This window comes from Acinonyx jubatus, chromosome D2, assembly GCF_027475565.1.
Source record: "Acinonyx jubatus isolate Ajub_Pintada_27869175 chromosome D2, VMU_Ajub_asm_v1.0, whole genome shotgun sequence".
Taxonomy (NCBI): domain Eukaryota; kingdom Metazoa; phylum Chordata; class Mammalia; order Carnivora; family Felidae; genus Acinonyx; species Acinonyx jubatus.
In genome coordinates this window covers 28,437,386-28,465,033 of record NC_069393.1, presented here as the reverse complement: position 1 = coordinate 28,465,033, position 27,648 = coordinate 28,437,386, and the positions used below count along the sequence as shown (strand labels likewise).

Sequence of the window (27,648 nt, the reverse complement as noted above, 5' to 3'; positions counted from 1 at the left end):
ATGTTAACAGAATTTATCTCTAGGGAGTAGAAGTACAGAGTTTTTACCCCTGCTTTTCTGTATTTTATAGATTTTCAGTAAAGAGAAAGTATTATTCTTATAATGAAAAGCTTTATTTTAATAAATATGTCACATGAGCTCAAAAAAGTCTCCATGTGAAAAAAAAGTCTCCACGTACAGGTTTACAAAATAACACAAAATTAATTAAAGCTTGAGACTCCTTTACTATGTTAAATCCAAAAAAACCCAAAAACTAAAAAACCAAAAACAACAAAGTTATTGTTGATTTGCATGATTATGGGTCACTCTTTAACTTTCCAAGTTTTTTATAGTGAGGATACTTTTTACAATTGGAAAAAAAGCACTATTTTAAAAGGCTTGTGATTCATTGGGAGACTATAAGTAACATATATGCCCCTTGGACATATCATGTACTTCATTAAAAATATAACCTAAGCTAGTTTGGCTACTCTAACAAAGAATATGATTATGTTCTTAAGTATACGTACAGTATAAACATCAATACAAAATTTGAAAATAAAATATTCTATTTATCCAGTATTTGAAAATAAATTCAATTTAGAGACTTAAAAATACTAGGGGATCACCTATCTTTAGGTGAATTAGAGAAATTGTTGACTTTGTACCTGGGAATTAATTATTGGTTGCTTCTGTACACCAAGTAAAACATTAACTTCCTGATTTTTTGCAACAACAAGAAATAAAGCAGGCTACTGGCAATTTGGAGAGCAAGGAAAATGAAGCTCCCTATTTTCACAGTAGATGCATTTACAGCAAAAGCATTTCATGGGAATCCTGCTGCTGTTTGTCTTCTGGAAAATGTAAGTACTTGGTTTTGAAGGGCGGTGCTTAAAATTCTAGATTCCCGTAGAACCAAATATTTCTTAAAAACAACAACAATCAGACCCACCTGTTTGTCTTTGGTTTGTGTTCTTTGTCAAATGATATCAGCAATGTTTATGTCTGCAAGTTGATTTTGACCAAATTATATGATGAGAATGCTTACACCCAGATGCTTTAAGTCTAGAAAAATAAAGACTTACGTAAGGAAGAACTAGAACCTATTAAAAAAAAAAAAGATATAGAGCTCATTTTTAGCCATCAGGTTTTCATTTAGTGAGCACCAAATGTGAAAGCAAATGAAATTAGATGAGTTTTATGTGACCAGACATGGATGATATTATATTTAACATAAAAGATTTTAGCTGGATATCTTTAACCTTAGCTATAGTTCAGACAATTAGAAATTCTTTTCAGGACCAAGTAAATGAAACATTTTGCAAGGAATTAAGTAATTAAGTGATAATTAAGCTCTAATGTAGGGAGAACTTTTTTTCTTGAAAGTCTCATTTAAAAAAAAGTTTATTCATTTTTGGTATTCATTTTTGAGAGAGAGTGGGGGGAGGGGCAGAAAGAGGGGGCGGGGCAGAGAGGGGGGCGGACTGAGGATCCAAAGCAGGCTCTGCCCTGAGAGCAGAGAGCCCCATACAGGGCTCAAACCCATGAACTGGGAGATCATGACCTGAGTCAAAGTTGGATGCTTAACCGACTGAGCCACCCAGGTGCCCCCTAAAAGTCTCATTTTAAAAATGGCTTTTGGTTAGGATGAGTATTAACAGAATAGTTAAATATTCACTGACCTTCAGTGCTTTGTGTTGGTACCTGGGTATTAGGAAACAAGCCAAGGAGCCCTTCCACTCAGAGCAGTTAGTGCAAGAGCAGATCGTCTGAGAATTACTTCGAAAACACAGTAAGCATTTGATGATCTTAAATAAGTTTTACTAAGCTGGGCCAAGTGTGTGTTGGAGACTTTAAGTGCAATGAATGTCAAATTGTATATTAAAATCACCCAAGGAGCTTTAAAATTCCTATGCTCACGTGCATCCCAGAATCTCTAGGGGTGGAACCCAGGCAGCACTGTTTTTTAAAGTTTCCCCAAGTGATTCTATTGTGCTCTCAAGATGAAGAATGGCTGGGGTTTTACTGAGATGGGTGAATGCTGTTGATTGAGTTCTTGGTACACTTGGTACCCTTTCTCCCTCAAGCAGAGCAGCAAAATGGTGATGAAAAGTCCTCATCTTGTCCTTAAGGATACATTCATTATGCAACCTTGCAGCTGGCATCTTCCAACCATAAAATGCAGGAAGTAATTAAGTTAATAGGCTTTACCAGGTAACACAAGAGCTTGGGAGGATTATTGAGAGAATGATTAACAACCAGATTCTAAATCATGAACTTTCTTTAGAAATAATCTGGCAAACAGCTTCATGTCAAGGAACTGTGGAAATGAATGAAATTGCTTAAGAGACTTAGTGTATTTGTTGCATGTCCTCATGTAATCCCCTCGAAGAGTTCTGAAAATAGTTTCTAGTGATTTATATACTCAATTTTCACCAAATGACAAGAATTAGCAATATTCTTCAATTTATTCCTTTTACTTCCAGTACATGCACTACACACCGGAGCCTTTTTCTCGCTCTTCAATTATATTTTACATGTTTTTTATATATTCGGAAAAACCAGGACATAAACATTTAAGCAGAGAACTTAGCATAGTTCAAAGCAATATGCTTCAGTAAGAATGGAAGAAAGAAAAAGAAAATGAGGAAGCCCACGATTCAGGGATGCTCTCCCAATTCATTTCCGGGCTTTGGACCTGTGGGACCAGGCTAATTTGGTGGCCTGTCAGAGACAACTGAATAGATATCTAAAGAATAGTTTGCTAGTTTCCTATTCTGTGGTCTGGGGAATCCTGTTCTCCTAGAGGCTAACTTGGCACTTTTCTCAATTCATAAGCAATAAAAATTAGAGTGGAAGTATAAACTGTGGCTTATGCCCTTGGATTCTTTTACCCATGGTTGGACACAGTGGACACCTGAAACACCTAGAGAGAACACAAATAAACTTAGGAAAATATCAGAGACAAATAACTGTTAAACCTTGTAATGTTTCCCATAGTTTGGTCAGTGTTTAGCCTGTCATTACTGTATTCTACAAATATTTGTCCATATCTACCACGAGCCAGGCTTTGGGGTAGGGACAGGAGGTACAAAGTTGAGTAAGTTTGCCTGCCCTTGAGGTGCTCAAAGTCTAGTGGGAAAAACAGACATGTAAACCTGATCATTATTCAATAGTTACCACAAAGGCTAAAAGATCTACAAGAGGGACTCAGAGAACAGAACAATGTTGGATTTTTCAGAAGGGAAACTACTTCAGATTTTAAGTGAAGGGCTTCAAAGGGATGTTCTTTTTTGTTTTGTTTTTCTTAAAATTATTTAAAAATTTGACCGAGATGAGACTAATCACAAAAAACTTGGTGGGCAGACTAAAGACAAAGTAATTGCTCTTTGAGCTGTTTCAATACTTGATAAAAGACTTCTGGAAGGAAAGCAAAAAAAAAAAAAAAAAAAAAAAAAAAAATCTGGCTAACAACATTCCAAGAGCTTCTAGAATATTGTAAAGTTTCTTTTGTTTTCCTTTCTAGACAAGTCCATTTAAAGAATTTTCACGCGAGTAATTTTTAATGCTGTACATTAGCTGAAAATAAAACTGATTAAGGGCTAAATGGAATATGGAACAGATAATTGAAAAAAATATTTAAAACCTTAAAAACTTGATGGTGTCCTCAAGTGCTGGACAATCAATTTGACAATAAAGATCATGTACAGGTATAAAAATGTATAGAAACAATATTTAAAAAAATGAAACAGATATTTTACTTTGATAGCTGTGTAACAACTACAGGAATTCATGACCAAAAACTTGAATGGTTCAGAGGGCTATGGTAGTGATAAGGGGTGATATGCTGTTTATTCTTTTGTAAAACAGTGTTAATTAATGAAAATAACATATCAACAGGGGTAGGGAGCCTATAATTATTCTCCTTCATATTCTAACAAAGCCTCAAGTTGTTTTGTTGTTGTTGTTGTTTTTGTTGTTGTACATAGGTGTTGTTTGTGGGTGTATGTTTAGGGTGGGGTTTCTCAACAGTGGCAGAACTGGGTAGTTCTTTGTAGGGTGAGGTTGTCATCTGCAGTGTTGGCCGTATCCTTGGCTTCTACCCACTAGATGATAGCAGTCTTCCCTTTTCCCTATCATGACAACAAAAAATTGCCCCCAGTTGAAAACCACTGTTTCAGAGGATCTTTTAAACAGTCGTTTAATATTTGTTTTGTTTGTTTTAAAAGTTTTTATTTATTTTTTTTAGTATTCTCTATACCCAACATGGGGTTTGAACTCATGACCCCGAGATCAAGAGTCGCACATTCTTCCATTTGAGCCAGGCACCCCTAAACAGTGGTTTATTCTTGAGTTTTCCTGTTAAAATTATCTATAAAAACAGCTTTGTTGTGTGCCTAGAATATACATTTATTCCAATTCAGCTGGCATCTCCTGGCCACGTACCATGTGCTGGACACTATGCCACAATCAATATAATATTCACATATATACATATGTGTGTGTGTGTATTCTTTTAAACACTAACCCAAACATTTCCAGGGACAGTAAGGAGGATTGGCTTTGCACTTTTAAAGAGCAATGCTTCATTTTAGTTCCTAAACAGCTCGCTGTTCCAGTTTTCCTGGTTAAATTTAGAGGGTAATGAAGGCTTCTTTACAGCTTGGTGTGTTATGTATTTAAGGAAAAACAAGTATACAGCAATACTGTGTTCAGTTCAGTTTGTGCTTTAACTCATGTGGGGAAGCTTATGACGCAGTGGCGATTTCCAAATCTGGTGCCCTTCCTTAGAGGATCACTGGCTCTGTGTGCCTCTACCAGGTCAGAGGCTCCTAGGGTTTCTCAGGAATTACAAAGTCATCTCATTTTTATGGCCAGAAAAGGGATGAAGAGTGCAGAAAAGATTTTTCTAGGCCATTGAAAGGTTTTCTCTTGCCCAGTATTTGAGGGAAGAGAGAAATGCAAGGGAGGAGACGCTGATGTGGGAATTTCTACATCACTCTCTTCTAGCACATAACCCTCAGCTTTGGGAGCAATGACTTCAGGCAGGTTCAGCCAGATACTGTGCTAAATTGCTTTTTATATGCTATCTCATTTTATCCTTACATTTACTCTAAGAGTAGGTCTTATTATCTCATTTTACAAATGCGAAGACAGAGGCAGAGGAAGGTTAAGTAATTACCTAAGTGGCTGACTTCAGAATCCCCACCCCAGGTCTGCCTGACTGCACGGCCCATGCTTTTAACCCATCATACTCATCACCACAGTAGAGATGTTCTCCTACGGCACCCCTTACTTCCCAGTTGGTAGCACGCATCACTCTTGAAATTCATTTAATGCCTGTCTTCCTCACTAGACTGCACATTCTATGAAATCTTAACCTATTCTAACTTGTTCTATTACACATGGCCTAGCACGTGTCAGGCACTAAATAGCTATTGAGTGAAAGTAAATCTATTAATTAATTAAATTATGGCAAAAATCTCTAAGAGTTCTAGCTAACAACTACTGATCTTTTATTCTCATTGGTGAGGTGGGGTGGGCGGGGTATGCAAGGTGAGTATGAGCTTTGGGTTCTATGATGGAGCTGGAAGGACTAGGCACCCATAAGAACCATCAGGAACAACCAAAGATGGCCTACAGTTTGAGTGCTGCATTGTGTGGACATGACTTCAAAATATGAAATACAAGTGCCTCATAAGGAACCTCCTGTTTCTTCCTGGATGATTTAGAACTTTCCATATCCAAGTGTGTTTCCTTTGTTGGGATCCATCTACAGCAGAGGGACAAATGAACTGGGAACAATAGCAGGACTATCATGTTTTGACTGTCATGTTTCTAAGCTGCCACAAGATGGGAGTATTTTAAAACTTTGCTCTGATTTTCTGATCATTAATGTTTGTGGGCCAAATGGTGAGGATACCTTAGTGTCCCAATGCAGTACACTGGAACTCAGAAAAACAACCATGCCTCTATTTTTGCTGTTGGAAATTTGACTCATGAGATTGCCAAAGGGAAATGGATATTAGAGGAAGAGAATTAACAGTTGTTGGTGTGTAACCTTGATGTGCTGCATTTGAAAATAAACAACTTTAGGGTAAAATGAAAAAAATTATTAGAACAAAAATTCAGTTTTTTGAATGAATGCAGTCTCTTCTAAAGCTCTCAAAGTTGAAACAACATTAGCCCTCTCACGATTCACCATTACCTTGACCTTTGGTTCCAGTGTAGAAATTCAGCTGCCTGAATTTGAGAGCTGCTACTATCAAACTTTCTACAGTGTCTCTGGTCCTGCAGACAAATAACAAGTGCATTTTAAGTGTCCTGGGACAGACAGAAATTAGAGCCACAGAAATTCAAATTGCAATTGGTGCAATACATCGAGGTAGAGAGGACTAAAGAGCTGACAGTCATGAAGTGTGTGTTCTAGCTGATGTGCAAACAAGCCCATTTGCAAAGAAATCTATTACCAATAGATGGTGAGCTTGGCTACAATGTGGGATGCTTTAATGAATTTTGAGACTCTTGTTGTAAAGGTAGAGGGAAGAAGTAGACAAAGAAAGGAAGGATGAAGATAAGGAGTTTGGCCAGATCAGATAGAGGAAGGATTGGCAGGCACCACAGGTTCCTGCAGCTGCAGAGGCAAATCTGGAAAGACCAGCAACAGGCTTTTCTTTATTACGCCTTCAATCACCACTGAGGTCTGTACTAGGGAATTAGTTGGCTCCCAGTTTCTCTAGGGTGTTGTACGCACAGACATGTGGGCCAGTTTCCACACAGAACATTCAGTGGGCTGCAAGAAGTGCTCCTTTTTAAAAAAAATTTTTTTTAATGTTTACTTATTTTGAGAGAGAGAGTGCAAGTAGGGGAGGGGCGGGGGTGGGGGGTGGGGCACAGAATCCGAAGCAGGCTGCAGGCTCAGCTGTCAGCACAGAGCCTGACAGGGCTCAAACCCATGAACCGTGAGATCATGACCTGAGCTGAAGTCAGATGCTTAACCTGCTGAACTACCCAGGTGCCCCTGCGAGGAGTGCTTCTTAACATTGTTGCCTTGTTGGCTAGGATGCCCAGCAGACCACCCCCCCCACTCAGGTGGGACTACTTACTCTCTGGGCCCACAGGTGTGACAGGTGTTCATGCCATTTCATTACTACCATCCTAATTCTCCTTGCCTGGGCTCACAGAATCCTAGAGTGTCAAGGAGTTAACAAGAACAGAAGTGAGGTCAAGTGAGTTGCCCAAGAAGCATCCCCAGTATAAAGCTCTTTGCACAAACTTTCCTGTCCAACTCACCAAAATTTGTCCTTTTCCTAAGTCTACCTCATAGCTTCATCTTTAAAGTCCTAGAGTATTGGGGTACCTGGGTGGCTCAATCACTTAAGCGTCTGACTTCAGCTCAGGTCATGATCTCACTGTTTGTGAGTTTGATCCCAGCATCCAGCTGTGTGGCTGGAGCCTGCTTCAGATTCTGTGTCTCCCTCTCTCTCTGCCTCTTCCCAGCTCATGCTCTGTCTCTCAAAAATGAACAAACATTAAAAAAATTTTTTTTAAAAGTCCTAGAGTATTTATTGTCAAAATCTATGTGTCTCAATTATATACTCTCTGGTGTTGCTCATTGTTGCTGCATCTGTCTTGATTCCCTGCAAGATGCTAACCCCATTGAACATGGGTCCATATCTTATACACCAGGGTTTCTCAAACTTTAATGTGCACACGGATCACTTAGAGATCTAGTAAAAAAAAAAAAAAAAAAAAAAAATGGAGATTCCAGGGGCACCTGGCTGGCTCAGTTGGTAGAGCATGTGACTCTTGATCTCAGGGTCATGAGTTTGAGTTGGGTGTAGAGATTACTTAGAAATGAAAATCTTTTTTTTTAATATTTATTTTTGAGAGAGAGAGAGAGAGCAGGGGAGGGCCAGAGACAGAGGGAGAGAGAGAATCCCAAGCAGGCTCCGTGCTATCAGTGCAGAGCCCAACACAGGGCTCGAACTCACAAACTGGGAGATCATGACCTGAAATGAAATCTAGAGTCAGACACTTACGAACTGAGCCATCCAGGCACCCCCAAAATAAAAATCTTTAAAAATATGAGGACTCTGATTCAGAAGGTCTGGGGTGGGGCCTGAGACTCTGCATTTCTAACAAATTTCTTCAGTAGTGGTGCTGATGCTGCTGGCCTAGCACAGCACTTGGTAATTGACTGATTTCTGCCTTCCCTGAGAAATGTTGCAAGAATCCATCTTATCTGATAGACATTGTTTTTCCTGTTTGCAGTGTGTTAAAGGGATAATAATAGTTTGTCTTTGTTATGGAGAGGAAGAAAAGTGTGGCTGGTTAAAGCATGGGCTTTGAGCCACTCAAAATAAAAGCTAACATTTATCAAGTACTTACTATGTGTTGGGCACTGTGATGAGCACTTTATGTGCATTATTCGATTTAATCTTTTGAAAGGAAAATGTTAACTAAAACACAAAACCATTGTGTTATGTTTGGGTTTTCAGGCAATAAATACGAATTTCTTTTTTTTTTAAAGTTTATTTATTTATTTTGAGAAAGAGAAAGAGGGAGAGAGAGAGTGAGAGGGGGAAGGGCAGAAAGAGAGAGAGAGAATTCTAAGCAGGCTCCACCCTGTTAGTGCAGAATCTGATGTGGGACTTGAAGTCATGAACCATGAAATCATGACCTGAGCTGAAACCAAGAGCCAGGTGTTTAGCTGACTGAGCCACCCAGGCATCCCAATAAATATCAATTTCTTAAGTAATTTCTCTTTCTATAGGACTACAGAGCATCTATAGGTTTTGAATATGGTGTTCCTTTAAGAAAAGCTTAATAAGTCCACTAGGATTTTTATATTAGCTGATAGTTTAAAAAATAACCACTGTTTTGTGCCTTATATGAGTGTGTGGAAAGTGTTTCCAAAGAATGTGCATCAACTAAAAGAGAATGGGTGTTTAATTTACATAAGTCAGATAAGTGAATTATGAATTTATTAGTATAAAGTTGTAAATCTTATTTCTGGGTTTCAGGGGCTCAGGAATAGTACATTTGGCCAAAGCAAAAATACATTTGTCTTGAGACTTCTTTAGAATTTAAATCTAACTAGTGAGCATTTGTTGATTAAAAAGTTGATTTTCATTCTCTAAAGGAAAACGCATATTTCTGACCCATTTTTTTTCTTAAGAGGAATGTGTGTGTGTGTGTGATTTTATGTGTCTCTACAGTAACTCTTTCACTTAAGTACTGTTGTCTATTTTAAAGTTTGTCTATTTATTTTGAGAGAGAGAGCAAGAGAGAGCACACAGGAGCTTGATCAGCGGAGGGGCAGAGAGAGAGGGAGAGGGAATCCCAAGCAGCCTCTGTGTTGTCAGCACAGAGTCCAATGCGGTGCTCGATCCCGCAAACCCGAACCATGAGATCATGACCTGAGCTGAAATCAAGAGTTGGACGTTCAGCCAACTGAGCCACCCAGGTGCTCTTGTTCTCCTCATTTTTAAAGGTGTGGAAACTGAGGCTCCATGAGATAAATGACTTGCCCACTCTTGCACCGCTACTAGGACCTGACCCAGGATACAAATTCACATTATTTTTTTAACCATTTTCTGAAAAATTAAAAACTTACAGAAAAGTTTGAGAATGGTACAATGAATATCCATATACCTTTCCTCTAGATTCACTAGTTGTTACCACTTACAAAGTCCACACTCTTAACCACTCTACCATTTATTAGGCATATTATGACCTTAGGATATTACATAACCTCTCTGTATTTGATTTTGTTATATACAAGTAGATAAAAATATCTATACTGAGGGTTTTAAAAATGAAGATAAAGTGGGGTGCCTGGCTGGCTCAGTCAGTATAGCATGTGACTATTGATATCAGAGTCATGAGTTCGAGCTCCAAGTTGGGCACAGAGGTCACATAAAAAACAAAATAAAAATGAGGATGAAGTGAATAATGTATTCTTTCAGCAAATGTTTACTGAGCTCCTACCATTCTGGGATGAATACAGAACATTGTTCTAAGCCAGGACAAAGCAAGGTAGCACATTGTATGCCCTCATAATATCCCTTCATAATGTCCCCTCAGATGGTGGGAGACAGACAGCGAAGGGATACACTGGGTAAATTCAGGTGGCCTAAGCACTGGGAGGAGACAAAGCCTTTAGACAGAGTGGTCTGGAAGGCTTCCTGAAGGAGGTGAGCTCTGGCCTGAGGCCTGACTTATAAAAGGAAATGCATATATAAATGGGGGCAGAATGGGCCAGCCTACCCAGAGTGCATGCTGAACATCTTTTTATTCAACAAGAAAGGAAGATTGTGAAGTTTCTCTTTGTGGAGATTGTTTAGAAGAGAGCATAGGCTCTCAGACAGATTAGATAATAGTCTGATGAAAGATAGGCTAGGCCAGTAGGTTTTCCAGAGTCTGTTCCAGCTCCGAGCATCTACAACCTATGAAGGGTGCTACAAGCATAGATTTCTGAAAAACAACCTTTGTAAAAGTATCTGGACTTCCTTGGCAATTATTTCCTGTGAAGCACGTAACTTCTAATATTAATAAGCTATATTATTAACTAATGGCAGTTGCTGTCCAAGGAAGTCTGATTTGTTTTTTTGGAATCTCAATAAACTTTTGTTTCTAATTTAGAAATTGGATGAAGACATGCATCAAAAAATTGCAAGAGAAATGAACCTCTCTGAAACTGCTTTTATCCGAAAACTGCACCCAACTGACAACTTTACACAAAGTAAATATGCTTTTTTTTTTTAAAAGCCATTCTTGAATGATACCAGAAGCTGCTTTTCCAGTGGGGAATGATATTTAAGAGAGATGCCTATTTAGTAGTATTTGCATGCAGATAGGAGAAGAGCAGGGGGAGATTCTGATTTAGTTTTCAGTTCATCTCGGGGAGCAGGTGTTGGGTGATTTGAACGTTTCAGCTCCAGATCAGCACTGGGGAGCCTGATGATGCTGGCCTCCTTCATTCCTCCTTTCAGGTATTAATCATGCTAGGGAAATATCTAGAAAAGAGTAAGAAAATAAAAAATTTGTGACCCACTTGTATGGGAATGATCTCATTTCTCTTTGGTTTTTCTTCCTCTGAAGGTTCCTGCTTTGGATTAAGGTGGTTTACGCCGGCAACTGAGGTTCCTCTCTGTGGCCATGCTACCCTGGCTTCCGCAGCTGTGCTGTTTTACAAAATGAGTAATGTGATTTTCTTTTATGAACCCATCATTCAGCAAATAGCCAATATTTAAAAAAATTCTCACAAAGTCTTTGTGATGAATCAAAGATACTGGTATAAAGACATCACAGAATCTATTTCATGCAATTCGGTACACCAAAACAAAAACAGCCCCCGAGACTTTGGCCTTCCTGAATATGTGCCAGGCATGTTGGAAAGCCATGGTCAGTGTTCTCTAGAATGCCATTTTATTTTGAAGAGGAGTTCTCTGGTCTCTGACCAACACAGCGGGTGAGCTTGTGAGACACAACAGGCATCTCACATGATGTGATATCTGGGAACCATAAGGCACTTTTTGCTCTGAATATGTCCCCACCCACATTGAAATTCATTTTGCAAGAGCAGCAGCAGCTGCTGCTGCTTCTTTCTTCTTTCTTTCTTTCTTTCTTTCTTTCTTTCTTTCTTTCTTTCTTTCTTTTTCTTTCTTTCCTTTTTCTTTCTCCTCCTCCTCCTCCTCCTTCTGTAAACTGTACACCCAATGTGGGGCTTGAACTCAGGACCCCGAGATCAAGAGTCACATACTCTACAGACTGTGCCAGCCAAACGCCCATCACAAGAGATTCTTTACTCTGAAGATTCATGAGCCCTGACTATACACATTTACCTTATGAAGAGATGATGCAGGACCTCAATCCTACCAGTTTTCATCCTAGCTACATTTAGTGTAATAAAGGTCAGGGCTTTGTGGGAATGGGGTAGGGGAGAGATGCCTAGAAATGCCCTAAAAGTGGAGATGGAAGTAGCCATGAATAGGTGTAGACAACAAACAGGAAGTTAAACAAGGAAATACACAGGACGATATGACAGAGGGTAACTGTAGTGAGTGCAGAGTTGGAAAAGGAGGTTCTCTGAGGAGTTACTTAGATGGAGGTGGTAGGGAAGGTGTTACAGGGTGAGTTTCCCCAGGAAGTGGACTCTGAGACATATTGCATGCCGGAAGAACTGCGGGCAGTATTCTTGGGATCAATGTTTGTAGGGGAGTAAAGAAAGTGGAATACAAGAGCGAGAAGGTGAACTGCAAAGTGGTAGCAACAAAGAAAGGCCTAGGCCAAATCCACAGGGAAGTCTAAAGCTGCCAAGGTTCTTTAAGTAGTATAGTTCTAAATAGAAGCAAAAGTTTAGGCCTTTGTACCTTCCATTGACCAGCCTCCAAAGCCCAGAAAAGCAGCATGACCTTGGGTAAAATAGCTCTACTCACCCAAGGGCAATTCACAGAGTGGGACTCAGCTGAGAGCTGTTGGTCACCAACACCTTCCACAACCTGGTTGGGGTTTGGTGAAGGGGGAGAAAATCAAGCCTTCAGGCTGTACCTGAGGGCAGATGCCTCCTTAAATTTGTTCCTCTGTATTTCCTTGCCTCACCTAGTCCTTGCCTTGAGAGGGGAAGGTTGAGTGAGATTTTGACAACGGCATGCACTAGAGAAGGGACCTTCAGGCTGAAGAATATGAAGCCATCTGTGCAAAGAGCTAGACTGTGAGAAGGAGTCAGAGGTAGCAGCACATGCAAAGCCCTTGAGATGCAGCCTGTATACTAGGAGTGGCTGGAGCTTCTTGGGGGTGACTGGCAGGAGATAACATTGAGAGTCCGGTCAAGGCTCCTCTACAATGTAATCCATTATATGTCTTAAAAAGACAATTTTGGTTTCTGTGGATAGGGGACAAGAATGAAGGCAGGAAAGTATCCTGAAATATTGTTTAGGAACTCAGTCTTGAAAAGTAGATTTTACTGAAGTTGGATTGAGTGTCTTTTGAAACCTCACATTGGTTGAAGTGAGGCAGAGACTTGGAATAATAACCTTCAGATCCCCCACAGGGTGGTCTTAAGGTTATATAAGTTATGAAAAGGTGCTTTGTAAATAATAATGTATTCCACCAATTATAATAAGAAAAATTAAACTTTGGGTTTTAGAGTATAAATTTTATATTCAGTGAAAGTTAATTGACAATGCCAAATTTCCCTACCTTTTAGATATGGTTAAGTTTCACAGAAATATTAAGGGGGAGGAAAGAATTAGGTCATAAATCTTTGTTTTCACTAAAAATGTTACCCACAATGAGGTCAGATAAGTGGCCCAAGTTGTATCAGTAACATGAAGGCTCAATCTTCAAATGATAATTTTATGTATAGCTTGGTTTATTTAGGGTAAGCTTGATTTGTTCCTTTAGACTGTTGTTCATAATTTGTATATTCTATTTGTCATCCCTTTGGCATATTTTAGACTAGTATTATTTGTAACTCTATAGAGTATATTTAAAAATCTGCATTAGAAAACACTATTGCATCCCTATGAGGTAGGTTTAATTTTTACCCCATTTTATTGATGAGGAAATGGAGGCTTAAGGAGGTTAAATAGTTTGCTCAAAGGTACAGTTAGTAAGCTAAAAGAAGCTGGCATTTGAAGCCTTGCAGTATGATGTCAAGTCCAATCAGTTATGTTCTCGGTTCTCAAGTGAGAATCCAGGGATGCCTTTCTCTACTCTGGACCACAGTAAGGCAAACTTGGACCCCTCCTTATGGGAAAAGGCAGCACTGCCACAGAATCTAGGGAAACACAATAGTGATCAAAACAGATATGTAAATATATAACAAAGTTTATTTTCCTATTTCTTGATTTTCTCTCAAAATTCCTTTATAATTGACAAAAGTAAGACTCTTTTTTTTGGCCAGAAAATGTAAATAGCACTCTAACCTTTGTCACTCTGAGTGGGGAACTAACGGCCAGAAGAGCACAGGATGGTATCATCCTGGATCTGCCTCTTTATCCAACTCACCCCCAGGTAAGCTCTTTCTAATTATTGCCATGAACTATATACAACTGACAGCTTGCCTGTTTTACAATGGTCTTGTCTTTTCTCCTCATCTAGGACTTCCATGAAGTGGACGACTTGATAAAGGTTGGTGAAAGGAATTAAACTTAAGCTCATGTGATCTGGTCATTTGAACATCTGGTCTATCTGTTGTTTGAACACAAAGGAACAGTAGCCTTTGACCCCCAAAGATAGGCCTTCTATCAGTATAAATGTTCCAGTCTAAGCTCGGATGAAGAGTGCACAGTGCATTTGAGGTGTGGATTTTAATACTGAATGTTATTTGGTGAGAAGGTTGAGCAATTTTCCCTGACCCTTCATTGTCAGTATTAGCTTCCATGAAGGTAAGGGGAGGACAGACTGCTGTGTGGTGGCTGAGAGAAAAAGGAATGGAAGCTGCCTGGCAGGGCGATCCTAATTTCTGTGGTGGAGAATGAGGCTGAGGTCAGGGAGCTGTGCTTTGATGGAGGAGGGCAGGAAAGTCTGGGTAAATTGAGACAGAAGGCAAGATTCATAGTCTGCCTTCCTCTGGAGGTCTATATAGGGGTGGGTCTTAAAAACAAGAATAACAATAATGATAATAAACATTTTGGAGAGTCTCCCTGTGCAGTACCAGGTGCTAATAAGCATTTCACATGCAATATCTCCTGTAATTCTCACTGTTCCCCAGTGACGTACACACTATGGTCATCCTGTGGAGATGCCAGAGGGGCAGAGCAGCTCTGGATGACCAGGTACTTAGTTTGTAGAGAAGGAAGGGACTGGTCAAGACCAGGACAAGGGCTGCAGCGACAAAAAAAAATTCTGTAAAATGGCCTTTGTGGGTGCCACTGGGGTGTTTCTCATTGACTTTTCAACTAAAGCATTTATAATCTGTTTAGTGTCTTATATTGTCTATGTTTTCAAAGAGTAGCAGTAAGGATTATAGATTCTGATTTTACACTCAGCCCCACCTGTGGCTCAGGTTTTGGAAGACAAGCCAAATTCAAAAATGAACTACTTTAAGCATGTTGTCAAGAAAGTGGAAAATATTCACAGCATAGACCTTGGTCATGGTAGAAAGAACTTAACCTGGTATCTTTATGCCTGAGGCTCAGCATTTGTAAAATGGGCATGATAAAGAGTTAGTTATAGTGAGTATTGTCATTTTATGTTCCTAGAAACTAACAATAGGATTCTCAGCTGAGAATTAGACTTTCAAATTGACATAAGAATTCATGCAGAGGAGGGCTGAATAATCTTTCCGAGAAACTGAAAGTCCCCAAGAGCAGATGGGATCTGGCTGCAAGAGTTTCCATTTCTAGAGGGACGGACATTATTTAGCTGTGGAAACAGGGGCAGACAGTTGAGGCATCACCCAAAGTGGATGGAGTCTTGGTTTTGGGACCTGGAACATCTCAGCCCCTAGAGAAGATTGGAGGACGTGAAGCGACCTAATGATGGTCAGATCGCTTCTGTGTAATTCTCATCTGCTCTGCCTACAGCCAGTGGTGGTGCCAAAGGGTGACTTGGAGAGGCTTTTCCCCCCTCATAATCTCAGCACTCCAAATCAACAACCAATCACACAAATAATGTTCTAGGATATGAGCAAGATTGTGTGCAATCTTAGGTAGAGCGTGAATGAAAGTATCTTTAGTAAATGTTGCTATGTTACTGATCCACAGCACACAGTCTGAGTGAAAACAGTGCTTGCCAAACAGAGTAGTGTTAAGATGAGTGGTCTAGTCCCCACTTTTATTCAAACTGCTGGCCCTGAGTCCTTGCCAAATAGAATCTCCTATTTGCTGATGCTGGGACTCCATGTATATTCTTTCTTTTTTTCTTCTTTCTTAAAAAAAGTTTTGTTTTTTTTTTAACATTTTATTTTTTTGAGAGACCAAGAGAGACAGACTGCAAGCAGGGGAGAGGTAGAGAGAGAGGGAGACACAGAATCTGAAGCAGACCCCAGGCTCGGAGCTGTCAGCACAGAGCCTGATGCGGGGCTTGAACCCACAAACGTGAGATCATGGCCTGAGCCGAAGTCGGACACTCAACCAACTGAGCCACCCAGGGCGACCACATATATATTTCATTTAATCTTCACAACAATGTTAAGAGGTGGGCCTGAGGCCCCCGTTTCTACAGACAGTAGACAATAGACAGATTCAGAGCTTTGACTCCAGGGCCCCTCAGATCTGGGTCAAGGGGTGTGTGTGTGTGTGTGTGTGTGTGTGTGTGTGTCCGTCCCTGTCCCTGGGCCTCTCTAAGTCTTCCTCTTTATTTGCGAGGAAAATGCACACTTGAAAGAGTAGAGTGTGGAGGCACATAGTAATACTTGTGAACAATGCCTATCTTTGGCTCTCAGAGGGTAAGCTCAACCTCCTTAAAGGTCTCTGGTCTCCAGGAAACTAGCCTTCCTTGGGCAACACCTTGAGAGCTGAAACTGAACTAAAACTCTTGGGATTGGAGATGTTGGCTATGCCTGGCACACAGGAGATGCTCATGAGAGGTTTTTCCCCATACAGAAGATCAATGATTTGACCCAGGAGCCACTCCTGAGGAGTTTTTGGTCTGTCTCCACAGACTGCCATAGGTGATACACTGGTCCAGGACATCCGCTATTCTCCAGATACCCGAAAGCTCCTTGTCCGGCTCAGTGATACTTACAAGAGGTAAACAAAATTTTTGGCTTTGTCAGCACTTAGGGGAGGGCTGAGAACCCATGTTTATATCTCTGGTTTTGTTTGACTGTGCTATGTCCAGTCAAACCATGATTTATGCAGTCAGAAAGTTTTGTTCCCAGGATATTCAACTTGCTTTCCTCCCTGACTGCTGAGCTGTTTGCTCAAGCTGCACCCTATCTTGCTTTAGAGAGTCTGTGTAGTGGTCTGTGAGATGGGTTTGTCCTAATGGGTCCTATTTATGAACAAGGTCATTTTTGGAGAACCTGAAGGTGAACACACAGAATCTTCTGCAAGTGGAAAACACAGGAAAGGTGAAAGGACTCATTCTCACCCTTAAAGGAGAGCCTGGAGGGCAGAGCCAAGCATTTGACTTTTACTCCAGATATTTTGCACCGTGGGTTGGTGTGGCTGAAGACCCTGTAACAGGTACTTTTTGACTGGGTCCTGGGGATGGTTCAACAATGAAGGGGGAGGATAACAAATAGCTGTTTAAGTGACCTTCCCATGACTTTTCAGGTTGCTTGGGTTTTGAGCTGTTTCTGTTTCCTTATCTCCCCTGCCCCCATCCCTTCACTGAAGTTTCATGTGACAACTACAGAATTAAGCAGGCAGTATAGCAGCCTTATGTCAGACAGTCTGAGTTTACATCCTAGTTTCCTAGCTGTTGACCTGGAGCAAATGACTTAACTTTTAAAAATTTCTGTTCCCTCCTCTATAAAATATGAGTATTACCTCATAGGGTTATATAAAGATAATGTATGGTAAGTGCTTAGCACAGTACCTGTCACATGATAAGTGCCCAATAACTATTAGCTATTTTAATAGTAACGGTAAAACTGGCTCCCTGAACCAACACTTCCAGATCTGCCATTTGCAAAATTCAGGGGCTGATGTCCACTACAGTCCCAAAGCCTTTTGTTTCTTTTTCAATGACCAGCCTGCATGATCGCTGACATCTAGATAAGATTTGGTTTTTGAAGGATAAACTCCTGGGTTGTAGGTGGGAAATAGGGACAGGAAGAGCTTTCCCAGACCTACCCCCAAAGTGGGTGGGACGGGTTTGGGGACAGGGTTATTCAAGATCTGCCAGCCGGAAGCAGAGGGATGAAATCGAAGATGGGCAAGGATGTGAAGCTTCCTCTTCTCATGCTCTTTGAGAAGAGTGGGCTGAGGAGAAAAAGAAGGGAATGCTTGACGGAGGAGGCTGGTGGATGGGATGGTGGCTAGGGCAGAAGGAGGCTGGGAAGGAACTTTGAGGCTCCTTTTCTGGTCAGAAGGCAGAGGCTGGAATGGTTTCAGGACTTTGACTTAGTTACTCTCTGAGAAAACACGTGAAATTCAAAGCTCAGCAAAGCACTTTTAAGGACTCAGGAGAATGCCCAATGACATCCAAAAAGTACAGCTCAGCGCTCCCCCATGGAAAAGAAGTTCTGACTGCATTTACACACGCACAGCTGCTTCTAAAAGGTTTTAATTGGTACAGAGGGCAAGTGTTTTCCCCTGTAATAATGCTTTTCTAAAGTGGGAAGGTCTTTGGACATGATGACCAACCATCTCAGCTTGCTTGGGACTGAGGCATTTCTCAGCCTACAGGACCTTTGGTGATAAAAGCAGGACAGTCTTGGGCAAACTGGGATGTTTGGTCATCCTAGGTGGATCCCTCATAACATCTGATAAGTTTTCCTGAAGAAAACCCATCCTTTTCTTCCCCCAGAGACTTTTCTGTCAGTTATTACTTTATTATTTTTTAAAGTTTATTTATTTTTGAGAGAGAGAGACAGAGCGCAAGCAGGGGAGGGGCAGAGAGAGAGGGAGACACAGAATCTGAGCTGCCAGCACAGAGCCCAACGTGGGGCTCAAACTCACAAACTGCGAGATCATGACCTGAGTTGAAGTTGGACGCTTAACTGACTGAGCCACCCAGGTGCCCCTGTCAGTTATTACTTTATATTTTTTTCCTTCATATTAATATCTATTCACTGATCTAAAACTAGGGTACAATCCAGTGAAAAAAAATGTCTCACTAAAAGAAAGTTCTATTGGTACCAAAAGCCTGAAAAAGTTGGCTTGGTGGAAAATTTAACCTTTTGTCATAGTTCCCAGTTTTCTTTGCATGTTCATCCTAAGGGGAAGGAGATATTTTCCTTGAAAGATAGAGAAAGATTTATGTGAAGCCCTTGATCTTCCTACCATGTGCTGACAATGAACTGATAGGACAAAAATTAAAACCTGCAGTTTAATTCAAAAAGATATATGCACTTTGACGTTTATAGCAGCTATTTATAGCAACCCAAGTGTCCATCAATAGGTGAATGGATAAAGAAGATATGATACATGTATATGTGATATGTGTGATACACACACACACACACACACACACACACACACGAATATTACGCAGCAATAAAAAAGAATGAGATTTTTTTCCATTTGCAACAACATGGATGGACATAGAGGTATTATGCTAAATGAAATAAATCAGGCAGAGAAAGATAAATACCATATTATTTCACTTATATGTGGAATAAGAGACAAAACAAATGAATAAACAAATAAAAAGCAGAATCAAACCTATAAATACAGAGAACAAACTCATGGTTCCCAGGGGGAAGGAGTGGGGGATGGGTGAAATGGGTGAAAGGGAGTAGGATATATAGGTTTCCAGCTATGGAATGAGTAAGTCACAGGAATAAAAGGCAGAGCATAGGGAATATAGTCAATGATATTGTAATAGCATGTGGTGATGGACAGTAGCTACACTTGTGGTGAGTATACCATAGCACATAGAGAGATTGAATCACTATCTTGTATACCTGAAACTAATATAACATTTTGTATCAATTATACTCAAATTAAAAAATTATAAAAATAACCCTGCAGTTTAATTCAGCCTTCAGAAAGTGTAAAACATAAGAGATACATCATTTGGAGGAGCTTATCCATAAATTCTGTATCTTTGTTTCTATCTCCATTCATAATTCCACACTCAGCTGTGGCTAAGCCATCTAAGGTTTAGTCAAATTGGATAGTTGTTTGTAATTGCTTATAAATTTACCACAAAGTCACTCCTGTTTTTGTATCATAACTTCACTTCTTTTAAGGGTCTGCCCATGCCGTTCTCAGCAGCTACTGGTCTCAGCAACTGGGGAAGAAAGACATGCATGGTACGGCAGGTTTTTTTCCAATTTTTAAAACATTTGTGAACTTGAAGTTAGCATTCCTTCTCATATATACTATTTACTTGAAAATGTAATACAATGTCATGGAAGTTTTTTTCATGAAAAACCCACATGAAAATGAAAGATTTTAAATTCCTTCACCCTGAATCCTCTACTGAGAACATCTTCCACCCCAAACATCTTCCACCTCTGTTCCTCCCAACACATAGACACACTTCTAATACAGTGAGTGTCCAATAAGCATTTGTTGTATAGAGTCAACAAGCTATGTAACTTTGGCCCAATGAGGTTACTTAGTTGAGAGTGGATGATCACCAAAGTTCCATACTGCCATTGCTAGTCATAGGATTGAATCAAAAAAACTGCTTTTGAATTAAGTCCCCTAATGATTAATATATTGCTTGGGTGTAGAGAAAAATAGATTGCAGCCAAGGGAGGTTACACAGTTGCATTAATCAAAGTAGGAGCCTGACCCTATGGGATGGAGGTCTTACTTAGTGGGAGGGTTAGGCCTTAATGGGAGGGTTAGGGTAGGGTAACTCTGATTTGGGGATGGCAGCTTGTGGTCTAGTTACTCCCCTACGCACTGAACCCCAGGAAGACTGAGGCTGTGCCTCTTGTTTGCCTGACGTGTGGTTGCTTGATAAGCACAATTAGTGAACAAACTCCCTCTGTCCTCTTTAGGCTCAGGAAGATGAGGCTCTCTCAGGAGGGCCAAGATCACCCCTCTTTATCTTCTTAGACTTCTAGTCCATGCCTCTATCTTATCACATTTCCTTGTTTACTCCTGGATAAAAGCAGGGAGGAAGCTATAGGTGGAGTGTATCTGGGACATTACAGGAAGTGATAGAGGAAATGGCTCAGGAAGAAAAGATGTGGAGCTGTGTGTTTTGTGGATCAGTTGTGTTTGTGATTCCTCAGTGCTCAGGAGAACAGGGCAGGGCAGTACTGTGGACAGATGAAGGAATTTATTTTAAACTGAGCTGGGAAGATTCTAGAGCTTACAATAAGAGGTCTTTCACTATGTTATGTTAATTAAAAAGGTGGAAACAAACAATATTAATTTGTGACTTGTATTATGTTTTCTTTAGCCTTTCAGTGTTCCTGCCGAGGAGGAGAACTGGAGATTTCACTGCGTCCTGATGGACGAGTTGACATTAGAGGTGGCACTGCTATTGTTTTAGAGGGCACTCTGACAGCTTAGAGGTGGTTGTGGTTCCATGCTGCTATTTTGAATGACTAAGTATTTTCTGCGTAAAAAGAAATGTGAGAGGATGCTTTTACCAAATTCACGCATAAATTAATCCTCAGGTTAGAAATAGAAAAATGAAGATATTTTAATGGAAATTTAATAATGCTTCCTGACTAATTAACTAATGGAGTTTCGGCTCTACCCATATTTGAAATGTAAGTAACCAGTAATGAAGACTAATGTCGTCACCTTTGATTAAGACTACCAATCACAGAATGAGGAACAAATTTATGAGGAGTAAGATCAAACCATTTAAACTTAGGTGCGAGTATCTGATAGAATATTTTGCAGACATTAAAAAGACCTAATAACTATGTGGAAATATAGAAAAATATCTCATGATATAGTGCTAAGAAAGGAAATTACAGCGGACTATAAAATGTTAGCAATGTTATGCTATGTCTATGAATAGTATGAATTTATATGGACGAATATGCGTCATGAAGATAAAAAGGCGAAAGCTGTTCATATGTATCAGAGGGTAAGATTAGGAGTCATTTTAATGCACCTAAAAAATTACTCCCTTATTGGGACACACTCATGTTCAATAACTAAAAATCAGGACATAGAATAACCAAAAACCCCAGAAATTTCAAGAAATGTATGTGTACTAGAGTGGTAGTAAAATTAAATACTAAAAGTAATATAATACCTTTATCTTGATATATAGATTTAGAGTGATAACTTAAAAAGGCTTTATTCTCTTATTTTAATAAAATTAGTTTTAACATGAATTTCAATTCAGTGACATCTATAATATTGGATACCTATAATTGACTTTGGGATGGGGACTTTTTCAAGTCATTAAGTGTTTGTTTCAGGTGATCTCATTGATGGCAATTCTCAGCCATCTCAGAAACTGTAAGCTAATGAGTTAGAAATTCCTGTAGTGTCCCAATTTTTGTCACCTTACTGCTACCATGTTTTCTATTTTTATTTCTTTTTGTTAAGGCATGTGACAGTGAATTTATTATAGCAGTAATCTTGATTTTCCCCTAATTTCCAATGAAGTAAACAATTCCCTAGCTTCAGGGTTTTAACTTAATGAGTAACCAGTGACTTGCCACACATCTCACAGTTTATCACAATTCATCAGTATGACACCAAGGGTGAGAATCACTGGAGGGTTTTCACAGAGTGTAGTTTTCTCAACCTGGGACTGAATTGTATGAATGATTTTATATAAATGCATAGTTGAAAGGGTCTGAATTTTATCTCCCAAATATATGCTAAGTTCTTTTTTAAAAAATTTATTTATTTTTAAAATTCCAGTATAATTATATTAGTGTTGTTTTAGTTTCAGGTATGCAATATAGCAATTCAACAATTATTTATACTCAGGGCCTATCATGATAAGTGTACTTAAAAAAATGTTTATTTATTTTGAGAGAGAGAGAGAGAGAGAGAGAGAGAGCACACCAACAGGGGAGGGGCAATGAGAGAGGGAGAGAGAGAGAGAATCCCAAGCAGACTGCGTGCTGTCAGCGCAGAGTCCAACTCAGGGCTTGTTTCCATGAACTGTGAGATCATGACCTGAGTCGAAATCAAGAATTGGACGATTAACTGACGGGGCCACCCAGGCGCCCCTTGATAAGTGTACTTTTAGTCTGATTTTGCACTCTGCTATTTCAACATGTGGCCTCCATGGCTGCTGCAGCAGGAGGAAAGAGTGCATGGAAATCTCACTATGTTTGGCTCAGAAATGATAGGTGTCAATTCTGTTCACAGCTTATTGGTCAGAACTGGTCACATACACCATCTAAGAGCAAGGGAACTGAGAAATGTGGGGGAGCTCATGGATATGTGCTGTGTATGGTGAATATAGCTGCCACACCTGGGGAAGATTTTTAGGTCACTCAGACGGTACCTCCTAGAGTGGCATTACTAGGGTAAATTCATCATAGTCCCAGGGGCACAGGGGTGCAGGCTCAGAAGCCTATTATGTAAATGTACCAAGAGTGAATCTATCTTTCAGATGCAGACTCACATTTACCTAGTGCATAGAGACTGATGTATAAAGCCAGAATACCAATTTTTAATATTATAATGAGACATGTAATAATCATGGAATGGATTAGAGCAGAGCATTTTTTTCAGCATTTGCATATATGTTTGGGAAGCCAAATTTTATTAAAAAAATTTTTTTACATTTATTTATTTTTGAGAGACAGAGAGAGACAGAGCACAAGTTGGGTAGGGGCAGAGAGAGAAGGAGACAGAGAATCCAAAGCAGGCTCTAGGCTCTAAGCTGTCAGCATAGAGCCCGACATGGGGCTCGAACTCACAAACCTTGAGATCATGACCTAAGCCGAAGTCGGATGCCTAACGGACTGAGCCACTCAGGCGCCCCTGGGAAGCCAAATTTTAATCAGACAGCTGCTTTATTACTGCGGAGCTGAAACAAAGAGAGTCAGCAAAATGGACCTAAATGGCAGATGTCACCAAGACAAAAGCTTTCCCACTCTAACAATGCATTAGAATCCCATCATAATGCATTTAATTTACTTGAATTTAACTATACATGCTCATGGCATGGCCAAATGTGATTTTAGGGTTTAAGTATATTTATTTTTGGAATGCCCATGGTCCCTAATTCAAGCCACCAACTTTATCTGGCACTCAACAAAACAGTGAAGTGTTCCAGCACTAGAGGAAAAACTGGCAGTATTGGGCTTGTGCACTGGTATATCTGTCTTCTATGCTTTATAGGTTATTTACAGGATTTTCAAGAATAATTTGGACAGCACTCCGTTTTTGCCTTATGCACCATGTATGGTAGCCTGCCTCCAAAATGGCTGTCAATGATCCCACCTTCTGCTATTCAGACCCTTGTGCAGTCCGCTCCCACATTTCACTAGGGTTGGTCTGTGTGACGAATAGAATATTCAGAAGTGATGGTATATCACTCCTGAGATTATATTATTAAAGACTGCATTTTCTGTTTTGGTAGGGGTGTGTGTGTGTGTGTGTGTGTGTGTGTGTGTGTGTGTGTGTGTTTCTCATCACTTGCTCTGTGGGAAGCCAGCTGCCCCTTGTGAACTGCCATAAGGAGTGGCTGATCGACAGCCACACGAATGAGCTTGGAAGCAGATCCTCCAACCCCTCAAGACTGGGATACCTGTAGTTCTGCAGCCTTGTGAGACCCTGAACCAGACACACCAGCATAAGCTGTGCCAGATTTCTGACCTACAGAAACTTAGATAATAAATGTTTGTTTTAAATTACTAGGTTGTGAGGTAATTAGTTTTGTAGCAATAGATACACAGGCTGTCTTTTTATTTACTTTTAATTTTATTCTAAAAATTTCAAACATATAAGAAAAGTAGAGAGAATATATAATGAGCTCCTATGAACCTATCACTCAGGTTCAACAATTTCCCACTCATGGCCAATTATTTATGCCTCCACTTACTTCTCCTCCCCCTCTGGATTATTTTGAAGCAAACTCCAGACAGACGTCATATACATTCATTGGTAAATATTTCTGAATTTAGCTCTAAAATATAGGGACTCTTAAAAAAGAAAGTAATCATGTCAATGATACTTCAATTAAAAAACAAAAAGTTACTTCTCCCTATCAAAATAACACCAGCATTCTTCACAGAGATAGAACAAACAATCCTAAAATTTGTATGGAACCAGAAAAGACCCTGAGTAGCTAAAGCAATCTTGAAAAAGAAAACCAAAGCAGGAGGCATCACAATCCCAGACTTCAAGCTGTACTACAAAGCTGTAATCATCAAGATAGCATGGTACTGGCACAAGAACACTCAGATCGATGGAACAAAATAGAGAACCCAGAAATGGACCCACAAACATATGCACAACTAATCTTTGACAAAGCAGGAAAAAATATTCAGTGGAATAAAGACAGTCTCTTCAGCAAGTGGTGCTGGGAAAACTGGACAGCGACATGCAGAAAAATGAATCTGGACCACTTTCTTACACCATACACAAAAATAAACTCAAAATGGATGAAAGACCTAAATGTAAGACAGGAAGCCATCAAAATCCTCAAGGAGAAAGCAGGCAAAAACCTCTTTCATCTTGGCCACAGCAACTTCTTACTCAACACATCTCTGGAGGCAAGGGAAACAAAAGCAAAAATGAACTATTGGGACCTCCTCAAAATAAAAAGCTTCTGCACAGAGAAGGAAACAATCAGCAAAACTGAAAGGCAACCAATGGAATTGGAGGAGATATTTGCAAATGACATGTCAGATAAAGGGTTAGTATCCAAAGTCTATAAAGAACTTAGCAAACTCAATACCTCCAAACCAAATAATCCAGTGAAGAAATGGGCAAAAGACATGAACAAAACAGGCAAAATGTCTCCAAGGAAAACATCCAGATGGCCAACACATGAAAAAATGCTCAACATCACTCATCATCAGGGGAAAATACAAATCAAAACCACAATGAGATAACACCTCACAACTGTCAGAATGGCAATGGCTAACATTAACAACTCAGGCAACAACAGATGTTGGCGAGGATGCGGAGAAAGAGGATCTCTTTTGCACTGCTGGTGGGAATGCAAACTGGTGCAGCCACTTTGGAAAAGAGTATGGAGGTACCTCAAAAAATTAAAAATAGAACTACCTTATGACCGAACAATTGCACTACTAGGTATTTATCCAAGGGATACAGGTGTGCTGTTTTGAAGGGGCACCCCAGTGTTTATAGCAGCACTATCAACAATAGCCAAAGTATGGAAAGAGCCCAAATGCCTATTGATGGATGAATGGATAAAGAAGATGTGGTATATATATATATACAATGGAGTATTACTCGGCAATCAGAAAGAATGAACTCTTGCCATTTGCAACTACATGGATGGAACTAGAGGGTACTATGCTAAGCGAAATTAGTCAGAGAAAGACAAATATCATATGACTTCACTCATATGAGGACTTTCAGACACAGAACAGATGAACACAGGGAAGGGAAGCAAAAATAATATAAAAACAGGGAGGGGGGGCAAAACAAGAGACTCTTAAATATGGAGAACAAACAGAGGGTTACTGGAGGGGTTGTGGGAGGGGAGATGGGCTAAATGAGTAAGGGGCATTAAGGAATCTACCCCTGAAATCATTGTTGCACTATATGCTAAGTAACTTGGATATAAATTAAAAAAAAAAAGTTGGGGGGGGTTCACAGTTTAAATGGTATATTTAAAATTAAATCTCATTTCTGGGGGACCTGGGTGGCTCAGTTGGTTAAGTGTCTGAGCTGTGACTTCAGCTCAGGTTATGATCTCGTGCTGACAGCACGGAGCCTGCCTCAGATTCTCTGTCTCCCTCTCTCTCTGCCCCTCCCCCACTCTGTCTTTCTTTCTCTCTCAAAAATAAATAAAATTAAAACTAAAAAAAAAGTTACTTCAATACCAGTATCAATGATATGGTACACAGACTCTTAAGGTGACCCCATGATTCCTGTGTCCGTGTGTTTATGCCCTTGTATAATCACTTCCATTTGAGTATGACTTGCTTCTAACCAAGGAAGTATGACAAAGATACTTTGGGATATATGTGATTACATGTACATGATTCCATGGTTATATTACTCATATAAGGCTGTCGTGCCAGTGTTGCTGGAATCTCTTTCTCCCTTGCTGGCTTGGAGGAAGCAAGGTACCACGGTGGGGAAACCTCTGGAAGCTGAGAACAGCCTCTAGCCAACAGCCAGGACCAGAGTGAAGCCCTCTGTCCTACAACAGCAAGGAGCTGAATTCTGCCAACAACCTGAGTGGCCTGGAAGCAGATCTTTCAGCTCAGTTGAGTGACCATGAGGTGGAGAACCCAGCCCTTCCTAACACCTTGATATCAGCCTTGCAGAGAACCCAGCTAAACCATGCCTGGACTCCTGACCCACAGAAAGTGAAACAACAAACGTGTTGTTTTAAGCCACTAAATTTATGGTAATAGTTACACGGCAATAGAAAACCATTACAGCATTAAAAAAAAAACAGAAAAAAATTACTTAATGTTATTGAATGTACAGGTAATGTGTCTATTTCCTGTCTTATGATTTTTTTTTTACAGTATTTTAGGAAGACACTATGACTTTAGCCTGCACGTGTGAGATAAGAGTTCACTGTTACCTGCCTCACACAGCACAGCTCAGCCTTTCTCCTAGATCCAACTTGGCTGGGCCTTGCTGATGTTGTCTCCCCGAACAACCTTTCCCAGGGTCTCCATCGCTGACCAGCCCTGTCTTTCCACCTTGATCAGATTATAGTAAAGCCATTCCATTTATTTAATGTTGTCAGACATTGCCCAATATCCTCGATGTTGAGCAAAATCCATCACCCTGGTTGAGAACCACTGCTTTAAGTTGACATTTTTCTTTTCTATGATTTGCCTTTAAAATTTTTGTTATTATATATTTTTTATGGTTTAACCCTCAGAGGGTAGATTATTTATTTGCCTCTTTTCAAGTTCTTTTCAGGGTGGAAATCTCCCTTGCTGTTGCTCCTATGTATTCTGCAAGTTAGATGCCCAGCTGGGATCTGAATTTGCAG

At 40.0% G+C, this 27,648-nt stretch overlaps 1 protein-coding gene across 2 annotated transcripts; it reads left to right on the top strand.

The window, feature by feature from the left end:
* The first annotated feature begins 693 nt into the window (after window positions 1-693).
* PBLD (phenazine biosynthesis like protein domain containing) lies at window positions 694-21,859 on the top strand. Of its 2 annotated transcripts, XM_015063346.3 has the most exons (9): window positions 694-842; window positions 10,627-10,726; window positions 11,086-11,184; window positions 13,892-14,001; window positions 14,089-14,118; window positions 16,594-16,682; window positions 16,942-17,120; window positions 19,796-19,858; window positions 20,965-21,859. In XM_015063346.3, the coding sequence occupies exons 1-9, from the start codon at window positions 759-761 to the stop codon at window positions 21,075-21,077; spliced, it is 867 nt and encodes a 288-aa protein (XP_014918832.3). In that variant the 5' UTR covers window positions 694-758; the 3' UTR covers window positions 21,078-21,859. The 2 variants fall into 2 exon arrangements, with proteins under 2 accessions (XP_014918832.3, XP_014918833.3); XM_015063347.3 differs by lacking the exon at window positions 19,796-19,858.
* The last annotated feature ends 5,789 nt before the right edge of the window (window positions 21,860-27,648 follow it).

Bases quoted from the DNA above. Each gene is read 5' to 3' on its own strand.
- PBLD (XM_015063346.3), top strand. From the start codon at position 759: ATGAAGCTCCCTATTTTCACAGTAGATGCATTTACAGCAAAAGCATTT. The intron at 17,121-19,795 runs GTACTTTTTGAC...ACTTCTTTTAAG, and splicing joins GGCTGAAGACCCTGTAACAG to GGTCTGCCCATGCCGTTCTC. The intron at 19,859-20,964 runs GTACGGCAGGTT...TGTTTTCTTTAG, and splicing joins GGGGAAGAAAGACATGCATG to CCTTTCAGTGTTCCTGCCGA.